At 51.2% G+C, this 19316-nt stretch overlaps 1 protein-coding gene across 2 annotated transcripts; it reads right to left on the bottom strand.

Moving 5' to 3' along the window:
• Positions 1–1484: 1484 nt before the first annotated feature.
• Positions 1485–18637, bottom strand: PKIG (cAMP-dependent protein kinase inhibitor gamma). Of its 2 annotated transcripts, XM_061375652.1 has the most exons (4): positions 18439–18637; positions 13134–13200; positions 3505–3662; positions 1485–2394 (listed from the first exon to the last, which is right to left on the bottom strand). In XM_061375652.1, the coding sequence occupies exons 3-4, from the start codon at positions 3653–3655 to the stop codon at positions 2315–2317; spliced, it is 231 nt and encodes a 76-aa protein (XP_061231636.1). In that variant the 5' UTR covers positions 3656–3662; positions 13134–13200; positions 18439–18637; the 3' UTR covers positions 1485–2314. The 2 variants fall into 2 exon arrangements, with proteins under 2 accessions (XP_061231636.1, XP_061231635.1); XM_061375651.1 differs by lacking the exons at positions 13134–13200; positions 18439–18637 and adding an exon at positions 7188–7334.
• Between the last annotated feature and the right edge of the window lie 679 nt (positions 18638–19316).

Genomic DNA, 19316 nt, shown 5'->3' with positions numbered 1-19316 from the left:
GGTCCTTTTTCCTTTTGGTGATCAAAGGGATAGGTGGCACTTCATGACGGCAGTGCCATCACTGGGTGCTCTCACTTTTTCTGGCATGTATCAAAAGTACTTTACAATCTCTATTCCCTGTCACCCAAGTTTTACAGTGTCAGTTGATGCCAAGAGCCAGAAAAGACTTTACGATCGTTTGGTGCTCAGTAACAGTTCTGGGGGGTCTGGCATGCCCCTGTGTTCAATGACATGAAGGGCTGGGAGCATCTGTGTGCTCAACAGCATTGCAAGTCAGGATGTGGCTGGATTAAGCCAGTGCTCTTGGTCTCGGAGCACAATCAGCTGTGGCAGCAGGGCTGGCTCTTTCACTTGCAAGGGGAACCTGATGCCTCTCGCCTGTCCTTTGAGGGTAGCTGGCCAACAGGCTAATCACCTGCCTAATATAACTCTGGAACAGATATTTTCTGACCAGGAGAGCTAAGATTAGCCCACATTTGACTGCTGGAGGTCTTGCCTGGTGCACAGTCCTCCTGCACCGCCTTTTAGCTTTCTTTGTGTGTGTCAGCATGAGCCAGAAATACTGTTCAGTGGCAGTGAGGAGAGCTGGAAATGGGGCTTAAAGACCCGACTGTGTGGTCAGCCAAGCGCAGGAGCTACCTGCTGTTTTGCCCCCCAAGTGTGGGGAAATGGGAGCAGGCTCTTGGCTGCCATCCGGGCACAGAGCTGCAATAGTATCCAGGCAGCTCCGGCAGCCGAGCTGGTTTGCAGCTGCCAAAGCAGCAGATGCAGCTGCTACCTGGCTGCCAAATCCTTGTTTCCTGTGGGGGCTGGAGCCATGGACAGCTCTGTGCTGGCCCTGTGGCCATCACTTCGTGGAGGCCCACAGACAATTCTCCTTCTGTCTGGCAACTGCTTATTTATGGCCTTGTTTTCTCTGATAAATCCCAAACTTGTAACTTTCAGTTCCGCCCGAGGCTGTCAGGGTGATGCTTGTCCTTGTGTCACCAGTGGAAGGTATTTCTCAGGCCAGCTCTGCCATGTTCCTGTGTTCGGCCATAGACCCCAGCCGGGCTATAGCTGTATCCCACAGCTCTGGTAGGATTGGCTTTGCTGGAGCTGGGTGAAACATTGGGTGAAGACACCTCTTCCCACTGGCACCTCTTCTGCTGGTGTCTGGACCAGTTGGCCAAGTGCTCAGCCAGCCTTTGCTTGGCTATCTGCAGTACTAATGTGGAGACACCCATGGGAAAGGCGCTGCCTGGCAGCAAAGTTGGGAATGTGGGGACAGACTTTTAGGATTTTCTGTGCCCAATGGCATCTGCTTCCATCTGGGTGCTGCACACCCATGGGGTTTCACAGACCCAAAGAGAAGAGGCTTGTAACACAGCTCTCTATCTCCTTACGAGGGGAAACTGAGGTAACCACCCTGAGCTGCAGCTCAATCAGCTACAAGGCAAAACAAAGGAAGAGGAAACATCCAGGCAGAAAAAACCCACCTTCAGTACTTGAAGGCTGTGTTATTTATTCCAACAACTTACATAGTTTTATCAAACCATCTTTAACACAAAACATGTCTCCTAAAAGAGAGAATGGTGTGAGATCCTACCAGAGATCATCTCGGCTAACAGTTTGCAAAGTTAAGCCTGAATTTCAACAGTCAAACCAGCAAAATGTTTCTCCCCTCCCCTTAACAATATCTCAAAATGCTAAAACCCAAAGGAAAAGATGCCTGTGGCTGGTGCTGCTGGGTCTGTAGGTGGAGCTCATCCACACAGAGCTGTGCTTTGGTCCTTTCCTGATGCTAAGCGGCAGCAGCAGCACAGGTGAGTGGTGCTTGAAGGCAGAGGGAGTGGCCAGGTCCCTTCCCCACTGCCCACCCTGACAAGAGGCCACATGGACAGTCCATTGGCCAGGTCAGGTCTAAGTTACAGATGAGGCTTAGTAAAACCAATAATCTACATTTCTAATCTATGGAAACAGAATAAATAATAATCTAAATTTGCAAAGGAGGAAGGTACCTTGGACAGGAAAGTCTGATGTGTTTATTATTACTGAAATCATTTTTTCCCCTAGGGGAAAATTGCAGCTAAGGCATCTTGAGAATGGCTCATAGCACTACAACCACGGCAGTGTTGCTCTAAATCATTAGGGATAGGAGCAGAAGTCTTTTGGAGGTGCCAGTCCTTGTAAAGCATCATGTAGCTCTCTAAACAGAGTTGCTGCAGAGACATTTGACCACTTGCTGTTCCAGGTTGGCTTTTGTCCGCAGATTTAATAGCAAATACTTGTTTAAGATGGCCCTCCTCCTGCACATCCCACCCCCTGTACACTGTCATGGGGAAGGGCTGTTTTCCTGCCCCTCTGGTCTTGCTCCTGGGTCATTCTCAGAAGAAGTGGCATCGCTTTGGCTTTCTGCAGAAGGGAGCATTGGGAAGAAAGCACTGTTACACTCTGCTGAGGACACAAGTGATCAGTAATTGCTATAGCTGATCTTATTCTAACTGCCACCTGAAGACCTGTCGCTACCCTTGTGTGGCCAGGTGCTTAAGAGTATTGGTTCTCCCTTCATGTTGCTGGAATACAAACACTCCTCAACACCTCTGGTGATGCTGGGAGGGAGCTTTGGGGCAGGGATATGTTCTCCTTGTCTAACCTGTAAGTACAACTTGCAAGTGCTTCAGGAATGTCTGCCCGACAGCCTTGCAGCTACCTCAGTTGCTCACTCTTAGAAGAGCGCTGATTTGTGCTTACTGCATATGGGTGGATGGACAAGTGCTAGTATGGGCATGTTGAAAGAGGTACAGTTGGGAAAATGTGTTTTATGGTGCTTTTATAGTTATAGATGTAGGCTGGAGGAGTCAAAGAGCAAGAGCAAATCCTGAGTCTGCCCTCTGCAGTGGTGCTGTGCGTTTTGCTGCTTATTAGTGGAATCAGCGTGGCTGGTTTGCTTGTGCTCTGAGCAGAGGATCCATGCTTCTTGTACTCAGCTGGCTGGCACAGACTGAGTAGGCTGCTACCGCTGCCGTGTCTGGGCTACAGGGGAAGATCTGGAGATGGCTGTGGTGTTTATAATTATTTCTGTTGTTATTTAAAATACTGTGGAACTATTTGAAGGCTGACTCAAAACAAAACAAAGCCAACCAGCAAAGAGAAAGCAAACCACAACCTGATTTTTATAAAGCCTTTTATATACCTGATGTGCAATTTGTCCTGGGAAGGCTCTTGCTCAGTCCCTGTCTTGTTTAAGCATCAGTGCCTCTACAAACCAACCAAGCAAAGGGCCTTGGCTGGAGTGTGCAGTGCTCATGCACCAGGAACCCTGGGACCATCCCGTTTATCCTTAGCACAGTGAGTCTCCCAGCAAGCATGAAGGCACTGATGCAGCGAGGAATGGGATGTTCCTCTTGAGCATCTGTTTAATGCTCCCAGTGACAGCACTATTCAGGTGCGCTACCATTTCATGCCTTGCCCTTCCAGCCTGTGTGCTGGGAGCTGGGTTTACTGGTATCTGCAGCAGCTCACCTGCTCCTTCAACGGCGAGGTCACCGAGGTCCTCGGTCAGCTTGCGCACGCTGACGGTGGTTGCATCTTGGTGGATGTCGTGGACAGCGTTCCTCCGACCGGCCCGATCGCAGGAAATGAAGTCAGTGTACATGCTGGACTCTACCTCCATTGCATTGCTGCGGAGAAAACACAGCTGTGAGGTCAAGGATGCTCAGCAAGCCTCAACTCATGGCTCCCTCCAGGTTAGGTTACTCTGTGGAGTTAAGTTACTGGCATGAAAAAATAGTCCCTGTAACTCTGCGCCGGTTCCTCTAACAGCAGCTACCAAAATCTCAGATATCAAAGCCATCACGTGGGGCAGCGTGTGGGGTGACCCATGGCGCTGGGTGACACACCGTGTCAGGTGAGGGCAGATAGGCAAGAAGGATCTGTCCAAGCTGCCTTTAATGACCCTTGTTCTACCTTCCCATTGCAAAGCAAGGCAGACAAGGCATTTGCCTCTCCTTTTGAGTTCCTGGCCTTCGTTAAGAGCTGCAAGGTCACTGGCTAGCAGCTTTTTCCTACGGCAAAACCATTGCAGAAAAAGCCCTCCTTTCTCCTCAAAATGCCACGGGATCTTTGAGCAGAGGCCAGATTTGGCTTACTGCATCGGGGGATGGGGTGAGGATCCAGCCTGAATTTGTAATGGGAAATGGTCAGGGCTCTAATGACTACGCAGTGGAAAGCTTGGAGAGCAGGGGACTATTTTCTCAGTACAGGGCTTTGGATCAGTACTGGCCTCCACTGGTCGTTGGATGTCACTGAGAAAGTGCTGGGCTGTAGTGCTTTCAGATAAGCACTTTAACATGTGAAAATCAGCCCTTCTGTGAGATGTTTGGATCCCTTCACTCCAGCCTTGCGTCTGTGCCAAGCACAGAGCACAAAGAAAGGCTCAGAGTGGCCACTTGTCACACGCGAGCTCTGCTGCGAGCCAGCTCTTAGTTGTCCTTAAGTTGTTGGGTTTTCACTTTAGCTGGTGGTTTAACTTGCCAGCACGCAGAGCCCAGGGGCCTCAGCAGCTTGGGAATGTGTTACAGGCTGCCTGGCTCCAGGCACAGAGCTAGTGAGCACACACTGCCTCTGCACTGGCGACCTGAGGCTCTTGGTTCCTGCTGCTGTTTACTCAGCTTGTTTTTCTACATGGAAGTAAGAGATTAATCTCAATCTTATCTATTCACTGTAAAAAATGCCTTTAGCCCTGCTGATGTTGTCAATACTTGAAGGAGGTCCCAGTTAGAAATGCTTGTGTGGAATGAAAAAAACTCAACTTCTTGTCACTGACTTGCTTTTGTGTCTTGGGGTTAATGACCCACTGAGAAACTTGCTCAGTCTCCTGTACAAATCCTGTTTAATATTGATCTTCCTACCAGGGAAATCCGCTGGCAGACCATGAGCCTGGGCAAGAATCCCACTCCTCACTCTATAATCTCCAATGTTATGGCAGTAGAAAGAAGATGCTGGTGAAGATGCAATAGCCAGGATAAAAGAGGTTCAATTCCCCCCATTCCTGAGACTGAGCAGGGTGCAGTAACCTCAAAACTGCATAAACCCAGTGTGATATTTCCATAGCCCAAGGAACTACTCTCTTGGAGCACCTGGCAGCAGTTCATTGGTGGGACGTGGGGCTTGGTGCCCCCAGACCTCCCAGCGGAACCTGCTTCACCAAATGCAGCAAATCTCCTCCCAGGGCTTGGCATCCATCTAGCCCCTGTTACATGGGTAAAAACTGCATCCTTTGGCCCAGGAAGAGATCCCAGCTGTTGTTGTTCCTCATCTTCCCTCCTTCCTTCCCAGCTGTGCCCTTCCAGCATGAGGTGTTCACTCTGGATGCAGCAGGCTCACTGATCTCAGTGAGCAAAGCACCTTTTCCATCATGCCCAGACAAGTCCACACAGCTCACTGGAGCCCAGACCTTCTGTAGCTGCTAGAGAGGTGTCATACGGACTTGGAAGGCTTCCCTAAGAGCTGTCCACAAAAGCCTGGATCCATCTCCACATCCTTAAGGTCAATCCAGAGCCGATATGCTCTGTTCTGAGGGCTGGACCACCTAGTTCATAGGATAGACACCACAAACTGGGATACAGGAGCTGACCAGCCCCCGGGATACAGCATTTTCCCAGTGTCCCTTGATGTGCCTGCCAACAGCAGATGTGCTCGGCTGCAGGAGCATTGTGTCAAGTGACTAAATGCCCCATCACATGGAAAAAGGATGGGATGGAGATAAAAAATAGCACCCAAGCGGGCAGAAGCAGGTCCTACTCGGGCAGGTTTGGGTTCCAAACTCGTTGGCCAGGAGATGGCGTGTGTGATTTACTTATTCCTATGGCTGGGAAGGTTCCTGCCTTTGATTCTCCATGGAAAGAGGTGAAGAGGGGCGAGCAAAGCTCACAAGGTGGCAGCTCTCAAAAGCCTTTGAGTCACATCCCCTTCTGCTGGCAGAGACACTCCAGCCTCTGCTTCCAGGAAGCTGTTGGACTGAGGAGGTGATGGGAGCGGCGGCCTCAATTTGTGATAGAAAAGCCTCATTTTGCACAGAGCATTTCCACATTTCCAGGCAAGTGAAGCACAGTTCAGTGGGGTTTTAGTCAGTGGAAACATCTTTTAACATCTGCCAGGGACAAGAAAGAAACCACCTTCTCTCTTGCCCACGTAGACCTGAAACTGTGTCACCATGGGCCGTCATTTAGTGGTGGCAGGGGCTGCAGAGTGGGGTGCATCACCCAGTGGCTCCCCACCTTTGATTTTCATGCTCCTTTGGGCCAGCAGGAGGGAATGATGTGCCGGCTCTTGCCAGGCATTGTGAGAATAAGCGGGCAAGCACACAAACACATTGCACAAAGGTTTCCAGGGCACTTCAAAGAGATGATTCAACTTGTCCCCAGAGGGTCATTTCCTGCCTCCCTTTCCTCCTTGCTGTTGACAGCAACAGAAACAGTCCCTGTGCCCTTGGTGCGGTGTGCCAGCCGGCGGGGACGGGGCAGGGGATGCATGGCATGGTGACAAAGGCCATTGGCACGGGGCCGGGACCTGCTGCACATTCCTCAGAAAGCTTTTCTGTGCTGCTTGGAGGCAGGCTGTGCCCCCTGCGCCATGGGAACACGGTGCTGCCTGTCAAGGGCAGCTGGCCACAAGCAAGGAAGCCCCTTGCAAGCTGCCACAGCCACCAGACATCCCCAGATGTCCCTGAAATAACCTGTGCCCCTCTCAGACCCACTGAGAAGCCTGCGGTTAATTCCCGTTTCCCACCCTGCCTGCTTCTCCACAGCACGCATCCCGGGCACTACAAGCAAAGTTACTGCAAACAATACAAGAGTGGCCTGGCACAATGCAAGTGACCTGGAAGCACCATGGACACATCAAACTCAGCGCAGGGCTGAGCGCCTGCAGAGCAAACACAAGCCCTGTGACCCAAGCCAGCAGCCAGGGCCTGACTCCAGGGGATCGGATGGATGTTACAGTCACACCCAGCCCCAGACTCCAGTTTCAAGGAAACCCTCTGCACGATGCTACATCTGTCCCTTGTCTAGGTTAAACTGTAAGCTTTTTATGGCTAGGAAGGGCTATTTTTGGACTCTGTATCGATGGTGGCTATCTGCAGGCTGTGCTGAATCCATCCAGCTCCCCCTCCACCGCCTGCTTTGCTGCTTTCTGCTCTCACTTACCTCTTGCTTTCCTCTTTACCTGACTCACCTTTGCAGTCACTGCAAGGGGTCTCTACGTGAGAGGAAGCCTTGTCCATCTGCACGTGGCATCTCTCACACGTTTGGGCATAGGGCAGGTTAATCCCCTGCTCAGACGTTTGTGATACAGCCACCTGGGCTGCTGTGAGGAAGATGCCAAGGTTAAATGCAGCAATGGCTCAAGGCTTAACTAAGCCTGAGTCACCTCCCTGCCTTCTTTTAGAGGCCTCCCTGCCCCTGGGGGCTGAGCAGGGGCTGCTGCTCCACTGGGACACCCACCTAAGGAGGGGACCTGCCCCTTGCCCATTGCAGATCCCGAGGGCACCCTCATCCCGGGGCAGGAGCCCCACAGACACATCCTGGGTGCTGCTGCCGGCTGCAGCCCTGCGCCTGCCCCGTGCCAGAGGCCATTGGGAGCAACCGCAGCGGGGTCTGCTGGAGGTCATGGAGCCATGGAATCCTGTAAGTACCGAATCGCAGGATCAGCCGGGATGGAGCAGAGCTTTGAGCTCATCCAGTCCAACCTCTGCCCCAGCACTGCCAAGGCCACCACTACCCATGGCACTGAGACCTCACCTACACAGCTTTTGAACCCCTCCATGGCCAGTGACTGCAGCCCTGCCCTTGGGCAGCCTGTGCAGTGCCTGAGCACCCTCTGGGGCAGGAATTGTTCCTCAGCTCCATCTAAACCTGCCCCGGTGCAGCTTGAGGCCGGTTCCTCTTGTCCCATCCCTTGTTCCTTGGGAGCAGAGCCCAGCCCCTCCTGTCAGGCAGCGATCAGGTCCCCCTGAGCCTTCTCTTCTCCAGACTGACCCCAGGTCCCTCAGCCCTTCCCCATCACACTTGTGCTCCAGGCCCTGCACCAGCTCCATTGCCCTTCTCCAGCCCCTCAAGGTCTCTCCTGTAGTGAGGGGCCCAGAACTGAACACAGGATTCCAGGTGCAGCCTCACCAGTGCTCAGTGCAGGGGGACAATCACTGCCCCAGTCCTGCCACACTGGTGCCGATACAGGCCAGGATGTTATTGCCCTTCTTGGCCCCTCTGCCCCACTGCCTACTCAGGGACATGCTTTCCCATTTTCTTCGTGTCACACCACAGGATCTAACACTGTTCTTTGCCCCCCAGACTTCTGCAGTCATAAAGACACAAATCCAAGCTAATCCTTGCTGTGTTCCTTGGGTTAAATGTCAAAGTTCTGCCACTAAACAGTGATGTGACCCCCTCTTTTGCTCATGCATCGCATCCCACTTCTCTCTCCTTCACTGCCAGCCTGCAGGGACCAAGGCATGAAGCCGTACAGTCTGCCTTCAAGCTCTCCACATTGTGCAGTGCCCCTTGCCCTTTCATTCCAGGGTACAGTGACTATTATTAGCCCTCTCCTGCTGGGGCCGGATCCATAACAACAGCAAAACACACTCAGCAGCCCTGCTGGGCGTTTGAAATATTTACAGTGTAAGCTGGTTTACTGCAGAGGGGGGCCTGGTAGAGCACAGAGATGGGAGCACCGGGATTTCTGTGCTCCCTGTGGCTCTGCCGCGAGGTTTCCTGCTGGGAGAGTCACATCCAGTGAGGAGGGGAAAAAATCCCCCAGGGCTGAAGCCAGCACTTGAGGTCAGGGGGTTTCCACCAACGCTCTGACAACTTCCAGCTGGAATTTCAGCTGATTTTCCACTGGGTCTTGTCTGGGAACATGCCCGAGCGGTTGCACATCAAAGGAGGAGGGCTCTGAAATGGTGTTATCAGGGTTACAGAGTATTTTTAGACCTGTGCTCATGCCTTAAAGGCCTCACTATTGCTTGTGACCCCCATGCACTAGAGCTTAGATCCACACCAGAAGCTGAAGATGGAGTTGTTCTGTTGGGAGCTCGGTCTGGTAGTGGCTACATAAGCAACAAGTGACAGGGTCTGCACCAGGCATGGAGCTTCCCTTCTGGGCCTGTGTTCTCCCAAATATGGTGGGAATGGGTCTTGTTGGCTGGAATTGCTGTGCCCCAGCTTCCCGGCTGGGTGAGGAAACAGGCAGGACCACGGCAGCAGCCTGATCTCCTACCAGGGCATGTGTGTCCATTTCATGTGCTGAGCAACTTCTTTCCAAGTGAGAATAGCATGGAAAAGCCTCACCGCACTCCAGTGGTGAAGAGATGTCAAGCTTGGGTAAGGCATGTGGCATTTTTGGAAGGTTTTCGCTGTGGGATTCCTTGTAATAACTCTGCACCCTCTGGCTATTCTGCTAAATACAGTTAATTCAGCCAGTGCAGACATCACAGCATCTCCAGCCACAGCAGTGGTTTTGGAGGTTCCGAGCTTCCAGGGCTCTCTAAGACTTAGTGGAAAATTGTAATTCATAGAGGAGGAGAGCAGATACACCAGTGGGACTGAGGCTCTGTATCCATAAACAGATCCCTGCTTTTACAGTATAAATCGCTTAATGCCTGCACAACTGGTAGCTAATTGCTTAGCTCAGGTTTAAGATTAGGCTTAGGCTGACCCCTCTACAAGTTCACAAACCTTGCATTTAGCTTTACCAAGGCCTCAAACATCCTCCCCTCCCTCCTGGTCTTTAGCACATCCCCAGGGACCCTCGCTGCAGTGTTTCTGCTGTCCCAAGGCACCTCTTGCTGCCCCACATCCTCCGGCTCCAGGCTGATGTAAGATGCTCCAGCCGGATTTCAAGATCACGGCTGACCCTTTGCACTGGGGTAGGGTGAGCCCTTGCGTGTGCTGCTGCGGTCCCCAGGGGAGAGGGGAAGGCCTGGGGAGGAATAGGGGAGGTGGAGGGGATTGCTCAGCACCACCAGCATCCTGTTAGTGTCAGGATGTGTAGGAGGGAGCTGTCTGCCCATCCATTCATCTGTTCACCAGGATGGCAGCCCAGTACCATGCAGCCCTGCCTGCATGCAGCCCCATGCCTGGAGCAGGCAGGGCATGGGGCACGGGTGCTGAGCATCTGCTCCAATAATCCTCTGCCACAGGAGGAATCATGGTTTGCCTTGGCAACCAGGGTGCGATGGAGCTCTCTGCTCCTCCCTCCCCTCAGCACCGAGCCTCAGCTGCAGCTTAAGCCTCTTCTGCAGCTTCTCAGTAAGTTGATTAATGGAAATAATTGGTCTCTTCATGCATCTGCAGACAGTTGCCGTGACAGCAGTTGTATTTTTGTTTTGCTCCCAGGTCGAGCTTGTTTTTCACATCCCACAGCTCTGAGGTGCTAATAAATCAGGGCACTCCATTCCGCTCCCCCTTCCGAAGGACACACATCCCTCCGAGGGATGGGGTGGCACAGTGGGATAAGGCACGCTCAGGACACAGAAAACTGGCACCTTTCTGCTCCCCGTTTATCACCCCCTCAGGCTCGCACTGGCTGGACACGGTGTTATGTGCCCAGCAGACAGCAGCCAGCCAGACCCCTTGTGGTCGCCCAGCATGGCCACAAGAACCCGTCACCTTATGAGCCAACACCCTCTGGTCCCCTGCAGAGTCCCTTTCAAAGCTGTAAGGAGTATGAGGCTATGTCCCTTCTCCATTAGTTTTATTTTATCCCAACTTCTTATTTAACTGCCTTTATTTGTCAGGGTTTTTTTACATGAACAAAACAACTGTGTGGAGGGAGGATCTGCTGATGCCTGAACTTACAAAGCAGACAAACCACAGACCAGTCACTTTAAACCCTTCAGCTGCAAAAGCCCCACAGCTGCTGTTGCAGGCATGTTCCAGGAAGACTCATGTATTGTCCCTGGTTGTGATCTGCAGACACCTCATCACAGCCAGGCCATGGGATGGATTCCTTTGCAAAGAGGATCCCCTTCACACTTGGGTTCCCTGCCTTCCCCAGAATAATTCAGGAAGAAAAGGCCCGGTGGATTTCATTTCAAGCCTTGAAACTCCCTGGTGGTCCCATAGCTTTTCTGATCACACCAACACACTGTGAACATCACCTACTCAAGCCCTCCTTTAACTCCCAGGCCCAGGGATGCTTTATCCCTAGCACCTTCCAGGCTTCCCTGGGCAACAAGAAATCAAGTAATTGCAGAGGAGATGCAGCTGGGGGTATTTTCTAGCAGAGCTGCCCTTGGCAGTATAAAAGGAAGGTGAAATGATAGCAGGTCTTGATGGAATTGCTGTTTCTGAGTGAAGAACTTTCTACAAGGACAGAGGTAAGAGAGGCTGTGTCTTTATGTCTAGCAGGAGAAAGAGCAGTTTTGTCCAGCTTCTGTTTGTAATTGGAGGTGTGGAGCTCTGCTGCTGTGTGAAAGCAGTGCTCACATAGCTGCGGAGGGAGCTTAGCTTGGAGGAGGTGTTGTGCAGGCTGTAACTATGCAGTTTTGGCTGCTGCTAGTTGGGGGGGCTCTGCTCAGCACAGAGTGCGTGAAGCTGAGAGCCACCTGCCTTAGCCCTTCCTCATTCAGGCTTGCACCATCTCATAGGAACTCACATCCAGCATCCAAAGGGTCCCTCTGCCTCTGTGTGGTGTAAGGGGCTGAATGAGGTGTGAGAGCCCTGGCAGCTCCCAGCAGTGCCTAAAAATAACCAGGGCAACTCTTAAGAGCATCAGTGTGGAATGAGGCTGATTAGCAAAACCAGGCTCAGCTCTGCTCCCTGTAGTTGCCTGCCCTGCTCACACACCCCACTGCACAGAAGAAAGCCACCAGCAGGACTCCCACCCCAGGGGCTGGGAAGGGGGAATAGGGGTAAAACCTGTCTTTGGGAGCTGTGAGAAGGATTGGATGGGGGATTGGTGCTATTGGTGCTTTATGTATGATAGAAAAGTGTAGGAGTTAAAAACAGCTGGCAGTGAGAGGTGGCTGAGCTAAGCCCTTTTGGTTGTTACCCACTGAAATCTGGAGTCTCTTTGGCTGTGCTACCTGGCTGGGAGCCCTACCTGGGCAAAGAAAGCGCTGCTGGCCTGCACACCCCCTCCTCTGAGTATTTCTGTGATGGATGGAGAGTTTTTGTACATCTAGTTCAGGTGACAGCAGCTTCTGATCCTCTCTGCAGGCAGGGTAAATCTGTCTACAGAAGTTACCAGGGATGTGACATTTAGACACGAATTGAAGAGGTGCTCGAGACATGCCTGTAAGATTACACTGGGGATGCTCAGTGATCATTGCAAGTTATACTGTCAGAAAAGGGTCCTAAGGAAATGAACTGTCAACTATTTTATGGTCCACTGAAATGAAGCCTGGGTGTAGAAGAACACGGGCTCCCTAGCATGCATGGGAAAGGTGCTGGATACAAGGGATGAATTGCCCTGAGAGACCTGTAGGAGGAATGTCTACATGCCCCAAAGAGTCCTGAGATCCTGTATGGCCACATCTGCAAACAATACGACTGTGGCAGCTCCAAAAAAGGGAATACTTGGTGCAGGAATAAGAGAAAGCAGAGAAATGATCTGAGGGCTGAAGAGATGCTCTCAGTGCAGGGGCCATGGCAGTGAGACCATGGAAAGGACCATGAGCTGGTGGATCTGCCACTTACAGAAGCGCCACAGAAGGTCCAGCTTTGGGGGCTCCCTGGATCTGCCTGGGCTGGCTCTATATGCACAGGAAAACCTCACTTACATGGTTATTCACACGGGGAAAAGCCATTCTCAGGTGAAACATGCAGGCAGGATTCACACACCACATCCCTATTGCTGGCAGGGGAGAGGCTGTGCAGCACTGCTTGCACCAGGGACTGCCTGTAGAGTCAATGTTGGAACAGGGCTTGGGACAAGTACATGGCTGTAAGTGTGGAATATACAGCAGGAAAGTCATTATGGCAGAATTGTTCATATTTTTCCCCCCTTGTAACAGCTTTCTAGCATCTAGGAATTGAGAGTACAGAAGGAGGTCAAATGACTGTATGAAACAAGAAGGAAAATAACCCCGTTCCTGTTTATGTAATATCTCCCTGTGAATACAAATTCTATCATTCCATAGTGTGAATTCCTACCTGATTTAGTTGACTTTCCTTCTGGACATGACTTCAAATGAGTTTCATACGCAGGATGCAGCAACTTCTGGGGAAGGAAAAGAAAATAAGCATAAGAAAACATTATCTGTGCTTTTGTTGAGAAGCATAAAGCTCAGCTGCTTTTCCCACTGCCCGTGACTAGGACAGCAAAGGGGACGTGGGGTTTGACAGAGCTCAGTCTGAGCCTGTCTTGGTGAGCATGGAGACACTGACTGAAGGGCTACAGATGGTGGTGGTTGTATGGCCCCTTCTCAGGAGGGTTTGTGCTAATAAAGATGTGGCCTGTTGTATCTGAAAGCAAGGGTAGTGCAGCCAGGCCTGGTTTCACAGAGAAGTTCTCTTTGGTTTTGCTTCTGCTTTTGTTGACCTCCTGTAGGTGTGCTGGGGAGAACTGCAGCAACTTGTGTCTCCTTACCTGCACCATGGAGGGACCCTAGGGCTGCCTTGAGAGTATAAATGAATGTTGGTTTGCAGCTCCACTGCCCTTTAAAGAAGTGAAACTTCCAGATCAGGCTCTGAGGCAAAAGGGGAAGTTTGATCTGGTGCTTTTGGTTGCCTTGCTGGGTCCTCAGGTTTCTCTGCTGTTTGTGCACAGCTGTGCCTTCTCCTGTTGTCCCCAAGCCCCACTCAAAGCCATTTCCTCTGTGGCCTTAACATCTGTGGGTGCATTGCAATCTCCTGACCTGCAGAGCCCAGCCAACAAGACACTTGCTTATTTTAGCAGCTGTTTCAGCTTTCAGCCTTTTTGGAACATCATGGACTGTGCTTTTTTCACTTTATCCCAGGGACAAATATTAGCAGAACAGAAAGCAAGAGATAAACCATTTAACCATGTAAGCAGTAGCTCACCCAGCAATTCATGTCTGGTCCATCTGGGTTGAGTGCTGCTCTGACTGGAACTATTCCCCATCATTTTCCTACGCATGACAGATCTACAGCCTTTGTTTTTATGACCCACTTTTTAAACTCCCAAGTTACGGAGCTGACTACTTGCTGGCTCTGGCCCTGCTTCAAGGACAGGGCACTTGCTGCTTTCTGTTTGCCCATCTGTTAAATGGAGCTATTAATACTTGCCCCCTTGCTAGATGCTTCAGATATTTGTAAAGCACTTTCAGAGCTGCAGATGACAGGTTTACAGAAGTGGAAAACACTAATTATGATCCTGACAGGAGCCAAACAAAGGCACAGGGATTTAACAATACACTTTTGTTAGTGCTTACCCCATTTACAGTGAGGTGCTTACTGGAAAACACTGCACCGGAAAAGAAACAGTATTCTCACAACACTGGGCATATACATCACCCCTCTGGGGCACCCAGCAAACAAACAAAAGCAGGAAGGAAGAAAGCAAGGCAACCTTGGAAATCCATGAGTCTTTATTTTCTTCCTTTGCCTTCCTTCCTTGCTCTGGCTCCTGTGTTCTGCAGCCCAAACAGTTAAACCTTCAGCGCTTCAGATGTGTTGCAAAATATCTCCAAACACGTGGCCCTCTGCCAAGAGAGGCTTGAGGCAAATTGGAGCAATGATGCTCTGAAGTAGAAGTTATCACTGAGCAGCCCTGTTCCTGATGGGATGTGGGAGGAAACCCCAATTTTCTCTGTCTTTCAAAAGAAGAGCTGAGTTTTGGAGACAGAAATTCTTCAGGAACTGGTATTGGCTTTCCAGCCCTACAGCCCTGGCTCTGACCAGACGTTTCTTCCCACAGCCTTTGCTTGGGGATTTGGAATCATCAAATCTGAAGCTGTGCCCCTTGCTCTATCCCTAAAAGTTCAACCTCTTCTGGCTCGTGCAGTCCTGGGGCAATGGGCAGAGCTCTGAAGGCCCCACTGTGCAAAGGCCAGGCCATATCCCACACAGAATTCAGGGATATAAGGGTGGTGGATTAAGCCATGCAGTGTGACTAAGGATGGGCTAAAGCAACTTGTTAAGGAAATCTTGTAAAGTGTTCTTTATCTAGTCCTGTAATCCATCAAGGTAGCATGGGTTGCTTTGAGATCCCTGTGGAAATGTTCATTGGGTGGCGGTGCATCCCTACCCCATGGTATCACAGTTACCTAAAAGGGACAAACACCCAAACAAACTCAATGCTCTCAGCATGGCTTCAAAATTAATTTAGCATGACTTCACAATGAATATATGTTCACAGAAAACCCCTCCAGAATACTTCTTGGCAGAATTCACCATTATTTTACACAACAGCTGCTCTGGTGCTGCTTTTGATCCAGAGAGGAAATCCTTTCTGTTTTCAAGCAAGGTGATGGCAGAGTCTCATCTCTTGACTCCTGGGTAAACAAGAGGCTGGAGCCATCACTGACCAGAACAGGAGCCCTGTTCTCTCACAGCAGACTAAGGCTGCCTCATTTGGTGCCTTGTTCCCAGCATCCTTGGCCTCAGAGGTACAAAAAACCTTGTAATTATAGTGGAATGTTTTTCATAAGTCACTGGTTACTCTGAACCAGGAGGTTTCATAATCCTTAAAAAGCAATAACCTCTTAATCATATCCAGGATTGTTCTGTTACCAAGATAACTGCTTGATATCCATCAAACTGCCTTCTGAGCTCTTAGTTTCAGTATCTCGAGGCAAGGAGCACCGCAGATGAATTGCACTTAGAGGAAGCAGTAATTCCAGCAAAGTCAATGACGCTCCGGTGGGGATATGTTTGGCTCATTACATCATTGCAAGTATCAACAGAAGCTGCCATTGTGGTGCTCACTGGGGAGTTCTTGAGGCAACGGCTTGACTGGCAATGTGCCTGCATGAAAGCTGGGGTGGAGATGCTGTGCAGAGAGCACCGGGGCTGTGCTGGGAAGGAAGCATTTGGGACCTTGCCATGTGAACCAGAAAGGGGTATGTAAAGTATGTATCACCGCAGGCTTGAAGGGAATGAGGGTTCTGACAGGGGAATAGGTGGCTCATAGGCCAACTGCTGGTTTTCCTGCTCATGCTACGTGTGCCAGCTGAGTCCTGCTGCGATGTCTTGGCTTCTCCAGCTGCTGTTGTGACAAAGTCCATCCAAGAGCTGAACGCTCCCTTCTCCCTGGCTGGTGCTGGGAAGCTCTGGGAGCAGCTCCCTTTATGGCTTGGTTTTTCCTAGTGGTGGGCTAGAGACAACTAGAAGTATGGGGTTTTCCCCCCTTTCATTATCTCTAAAATAGGTATGGAAATGGAAAAGGTGTTTTCTGGATCAGTCCATATATACAGCTTTGGTGATGCTAAGGGAACCCTTGAGAGTGTGGAGAGACAATTGGAATGTGAAAATGGGAGAGACCCAAATGTGGTGGCATAAAACGGCAAACAAGAAGCTCTGTGGAAGCTTGTACCGCTCCTTATGGAACTGTAGATTCCTCTCTGATTCTGCCACAGACCCATATGAGACCAGGAAAATCATCTTCTTTGTGTGTAGCCCACGTTAAAGTAGGAACAATGCTGGTATTGGTTGCCCAGACAGGCTGGAAGGTTTAATGCACAGCAGTATGCTGCAGGCTCTGAAATGTGGGAGATCAGGAATTGTTAGCACCTTGTTTTCCATAGCTATTTTGGGCAGCAGGGTTGTGTGTGCCTGTGGGTATTCCCTGAGTGGGCTCAAAAGTAGATTTACTTCTTTTTGGAAAAAAAAGAGGATAAAGGTAAAAAGCAAAACTCCACGTTGTAGATCGCTCTGTGCCTGTGCAGAGCCTCAGAGTCAGCCATTGGGTACAGAAATGCCAGTGGTTGGAAGATGCATGGCTATGAACACTCCTGGGTTTTCATCTCTTCATGATCAAGCTGCCTACACTGGGAGCCTATGTGCTATGTTTAATGGTCTCCAATTCTCTGAGGAATCAGTCTGCACTCTCGGGAAAGTATCCCTAAAAATGATAGCATGGGGCACTCGTACATCCATGTGGAACAATGTCTGCAGGACTCAATGCCCTGTTCTGTCCTTGAGGTATGCTAAGCACTACTGGTGCATCCAAGTTTGCAACTGGCCGTTTAACCTGCATCTATGCCATAGATGAATGCAGCCACTGAAGATCTCTCCATGCATCCTTCTTTACCAAATACCATCCCTCACGAGAGCAGAAACCTGACAGTTTCTCAGTTGGGTGGCTGTGCATTAGCACTGTGGCCCTTTCCAGCCAAAAGTCTCCAAAGCCAAGGCCTGCTCCCAAGCCAAACACATTGGCCTCACTGCCAACAAGCAGCCCAGGTCTGAGGGTCTCTGCCACCCGGTCAAGCCATCCCTTCTCCACGAGTCTCCTCTCACCCTTGTGCTGCTGCAGCATCCCTGCTGCATTTGACCCAGTGTGTCCCCCTCTGTGTCTGAGCCACTGGCCCAGCCACCCAGGGCATTGCTTCTGGGTTCACAGCTATACTTGGCTCTTGTTCTACAGAACCATTTACCCCATCCAGGCAAAAAGAAACGTTTCCCGAACACCCCTTTGGGGCCAAGGCATTACATGCATGTGAAAGCTCACCACTGCGGCTCGCTACCAGCTGCTATGGGGAATCCAGAGAAAGGAGAGAAAGGCACCAGCTCCGAGGTGGAGGAATTTGCAAAGCCTCCTGAGAATACCACCACACAGCAGTTCTTTTTTTATCCCAAGTCTTTGCCTTTTAAAACATTTGCTTGGAAAGCTGGATGCCAGCGAGTCTCCGAGCTTGCTCCTGCTGCTGCTCCTACTTGTGCCTGCAGTTCGACGGGGAGCCCTGCAGCTCCCGAAGCCATACGGATGGATTCACACCACTGCCCCACGCCGCCAGCATGCTGGGTGCCTGTCCCATAGGCTGGCATCTACTCCCCGGCAAGCACAGAGCCACCCCGGCGCTCTAAGGGATTCCCTCCAGGAGTTGCTCAGAATAAACGGACACAAGTCAGAAATGAGGCCAGAAATCCCCACGGGGGTCACTGATCCACGCGGTCCTTTGTGCTTTCCAACTGCCAAGCCTGCTCTCCCTGCTACCCCCTCGCAGCAAGTCCTGAACTGCACGATTTCCCAAGTGAAACAGCAGCCACCTCCCTGCCATCAGCCTACAAACCGCTTCCCCCAACCACAGAGAAACCAGGACGCAGCTTAGTTTTTCAGCCCATGGTCTGTGGGCAGCAAAAACCTCACTATTCACAGCCGGCATGGTGAAAGTTAACGAAACAAATTCCCCCATTGTAACGAGGCTCCAGCTCTCACGTTAGGGCGGCAGGAGAGCAGCCCTTTGCTGTGCTGCCCAACAGGTCTGCTGGCCACCAACCACCCCAGCCCATCGCCACCCCATGTGCCCTCAGCAGCATACACAGCCCTACTTACAGCCACCCGGCTCCCGCTGCTTCTCGAATCCCAAGTTACGTGGCCCCGCTGCTGAGGAAGAGCCGGAGGCTGGATCTCACCCTCCCCGTGTCCCTGCCCACCGAGGCGAGCAGCCAAGCTGGCTGAGGGAGTCACAGCCAGTTTCAGACTTGCAGTTTCCTTCTACTGGGAGCTGCTAAATGAAGTTGCACTTCTGGGGCCAAGGGGCGTGTTTTTCTCCGCTCCCGAGTCAGTCCCTGCCTGCTGTAATCCAATGCTCATTCTGATGATGTCAAGCAGCTACCGCTCGGCTCCTACCTTACACCGGCAGGAGGGATCTGTTTCCTCTTCGCAGCTATCTTTGTTTAGCTTCGCTTTGTAACCCCATCTCCTGGCAGCTGCGTGTGCCCAAACATCCTTCCTTCAGTGCTGGGTGCTGAGGCTTTTGCTGCAGGGTGCTTCCTCCTGCCCGCTGCTTCCACAGCCTTCTCTGGTGCATCACTCAGATATGTGTCCCCACTACATCCCACTGTTCACTGTTCCCATCAGGGCCTGGCCAAAGGCACCACCATCCCACCCCATGCAGCCCTGGGCTATTTTACCAGGTATAGCACTGGGAAGGTGCCTCCCAAGAAAAAACTAGCTTTGTATCTTTTTAGAGCTCCTTTTGCTCCACTGACTCCTATGGGGTAAAAGCCAAGCTCATCTGTCCCTGGGTGCCACCCTTATTTGGGGGTGAAATGCTGAGCTGGTAACAGGTCCCAGGAAGGTGTTTAAGGCAGTCAGTACTGCAGATCAAGCATATGCCTTTGTGTCTGCCCTGCTCACAGCATGGGAGCTCTCAGTGAGCTCAGGGCCAATGCAGAAGAGAAGTTTTCGCTGTTCTTGGCACCACAGGG

The sequence above is a fragment of the Neopsephotus bourkii genome, unplaced genomic scaffold (genome assembly GCF_033783945.1).
Source record: "Neopsephotus bourkii isolate Nb327-2 ecotype Australia unplaced genomic scaffold, CSIRO-AGI_Nbou_v1 NB_1663, whole genome shotgun sequence".
Taxonomy (NCBI): domain Eukaryota; kingdom Metazoa; phylum Chordata; class Aves; order Psittaciformes; family Psittacidae; genus Neopsephotus; species Neopsephotus bourkii.
This window is presented reverse-complemented; position numbering and strand designations above follow the sequence as displayed.

What these genes read in the sequence shown, in the direction of transcription:
- PKIG (XM_061375651.1), bottom strand. Translation starts at nt 7,264, where the DNA reads ATGGACAAGGCTTCCTCTCACGTAGAGACCCCTTGCAGTGACTGCAAA. An exon ending in GGTAAAGAGGAAAGCAAGAG is followed by an intron (nt 3,663 to 7,187) that starts GTAAGTGAGAGC and finishes TTTTCTCCGCAG; the next exon opens with CAATGCAATGGAGGTAGAGT. An exon ending in CCTCGCCGTTGAAGGAGCAG is followed by an intron (nt 2,395 to 3,504) that starts GTGAGCTGCTGC and finishes TCCCTTCTGCAG; the next exon opens with AAAGCCAAAGCGATGCCACT.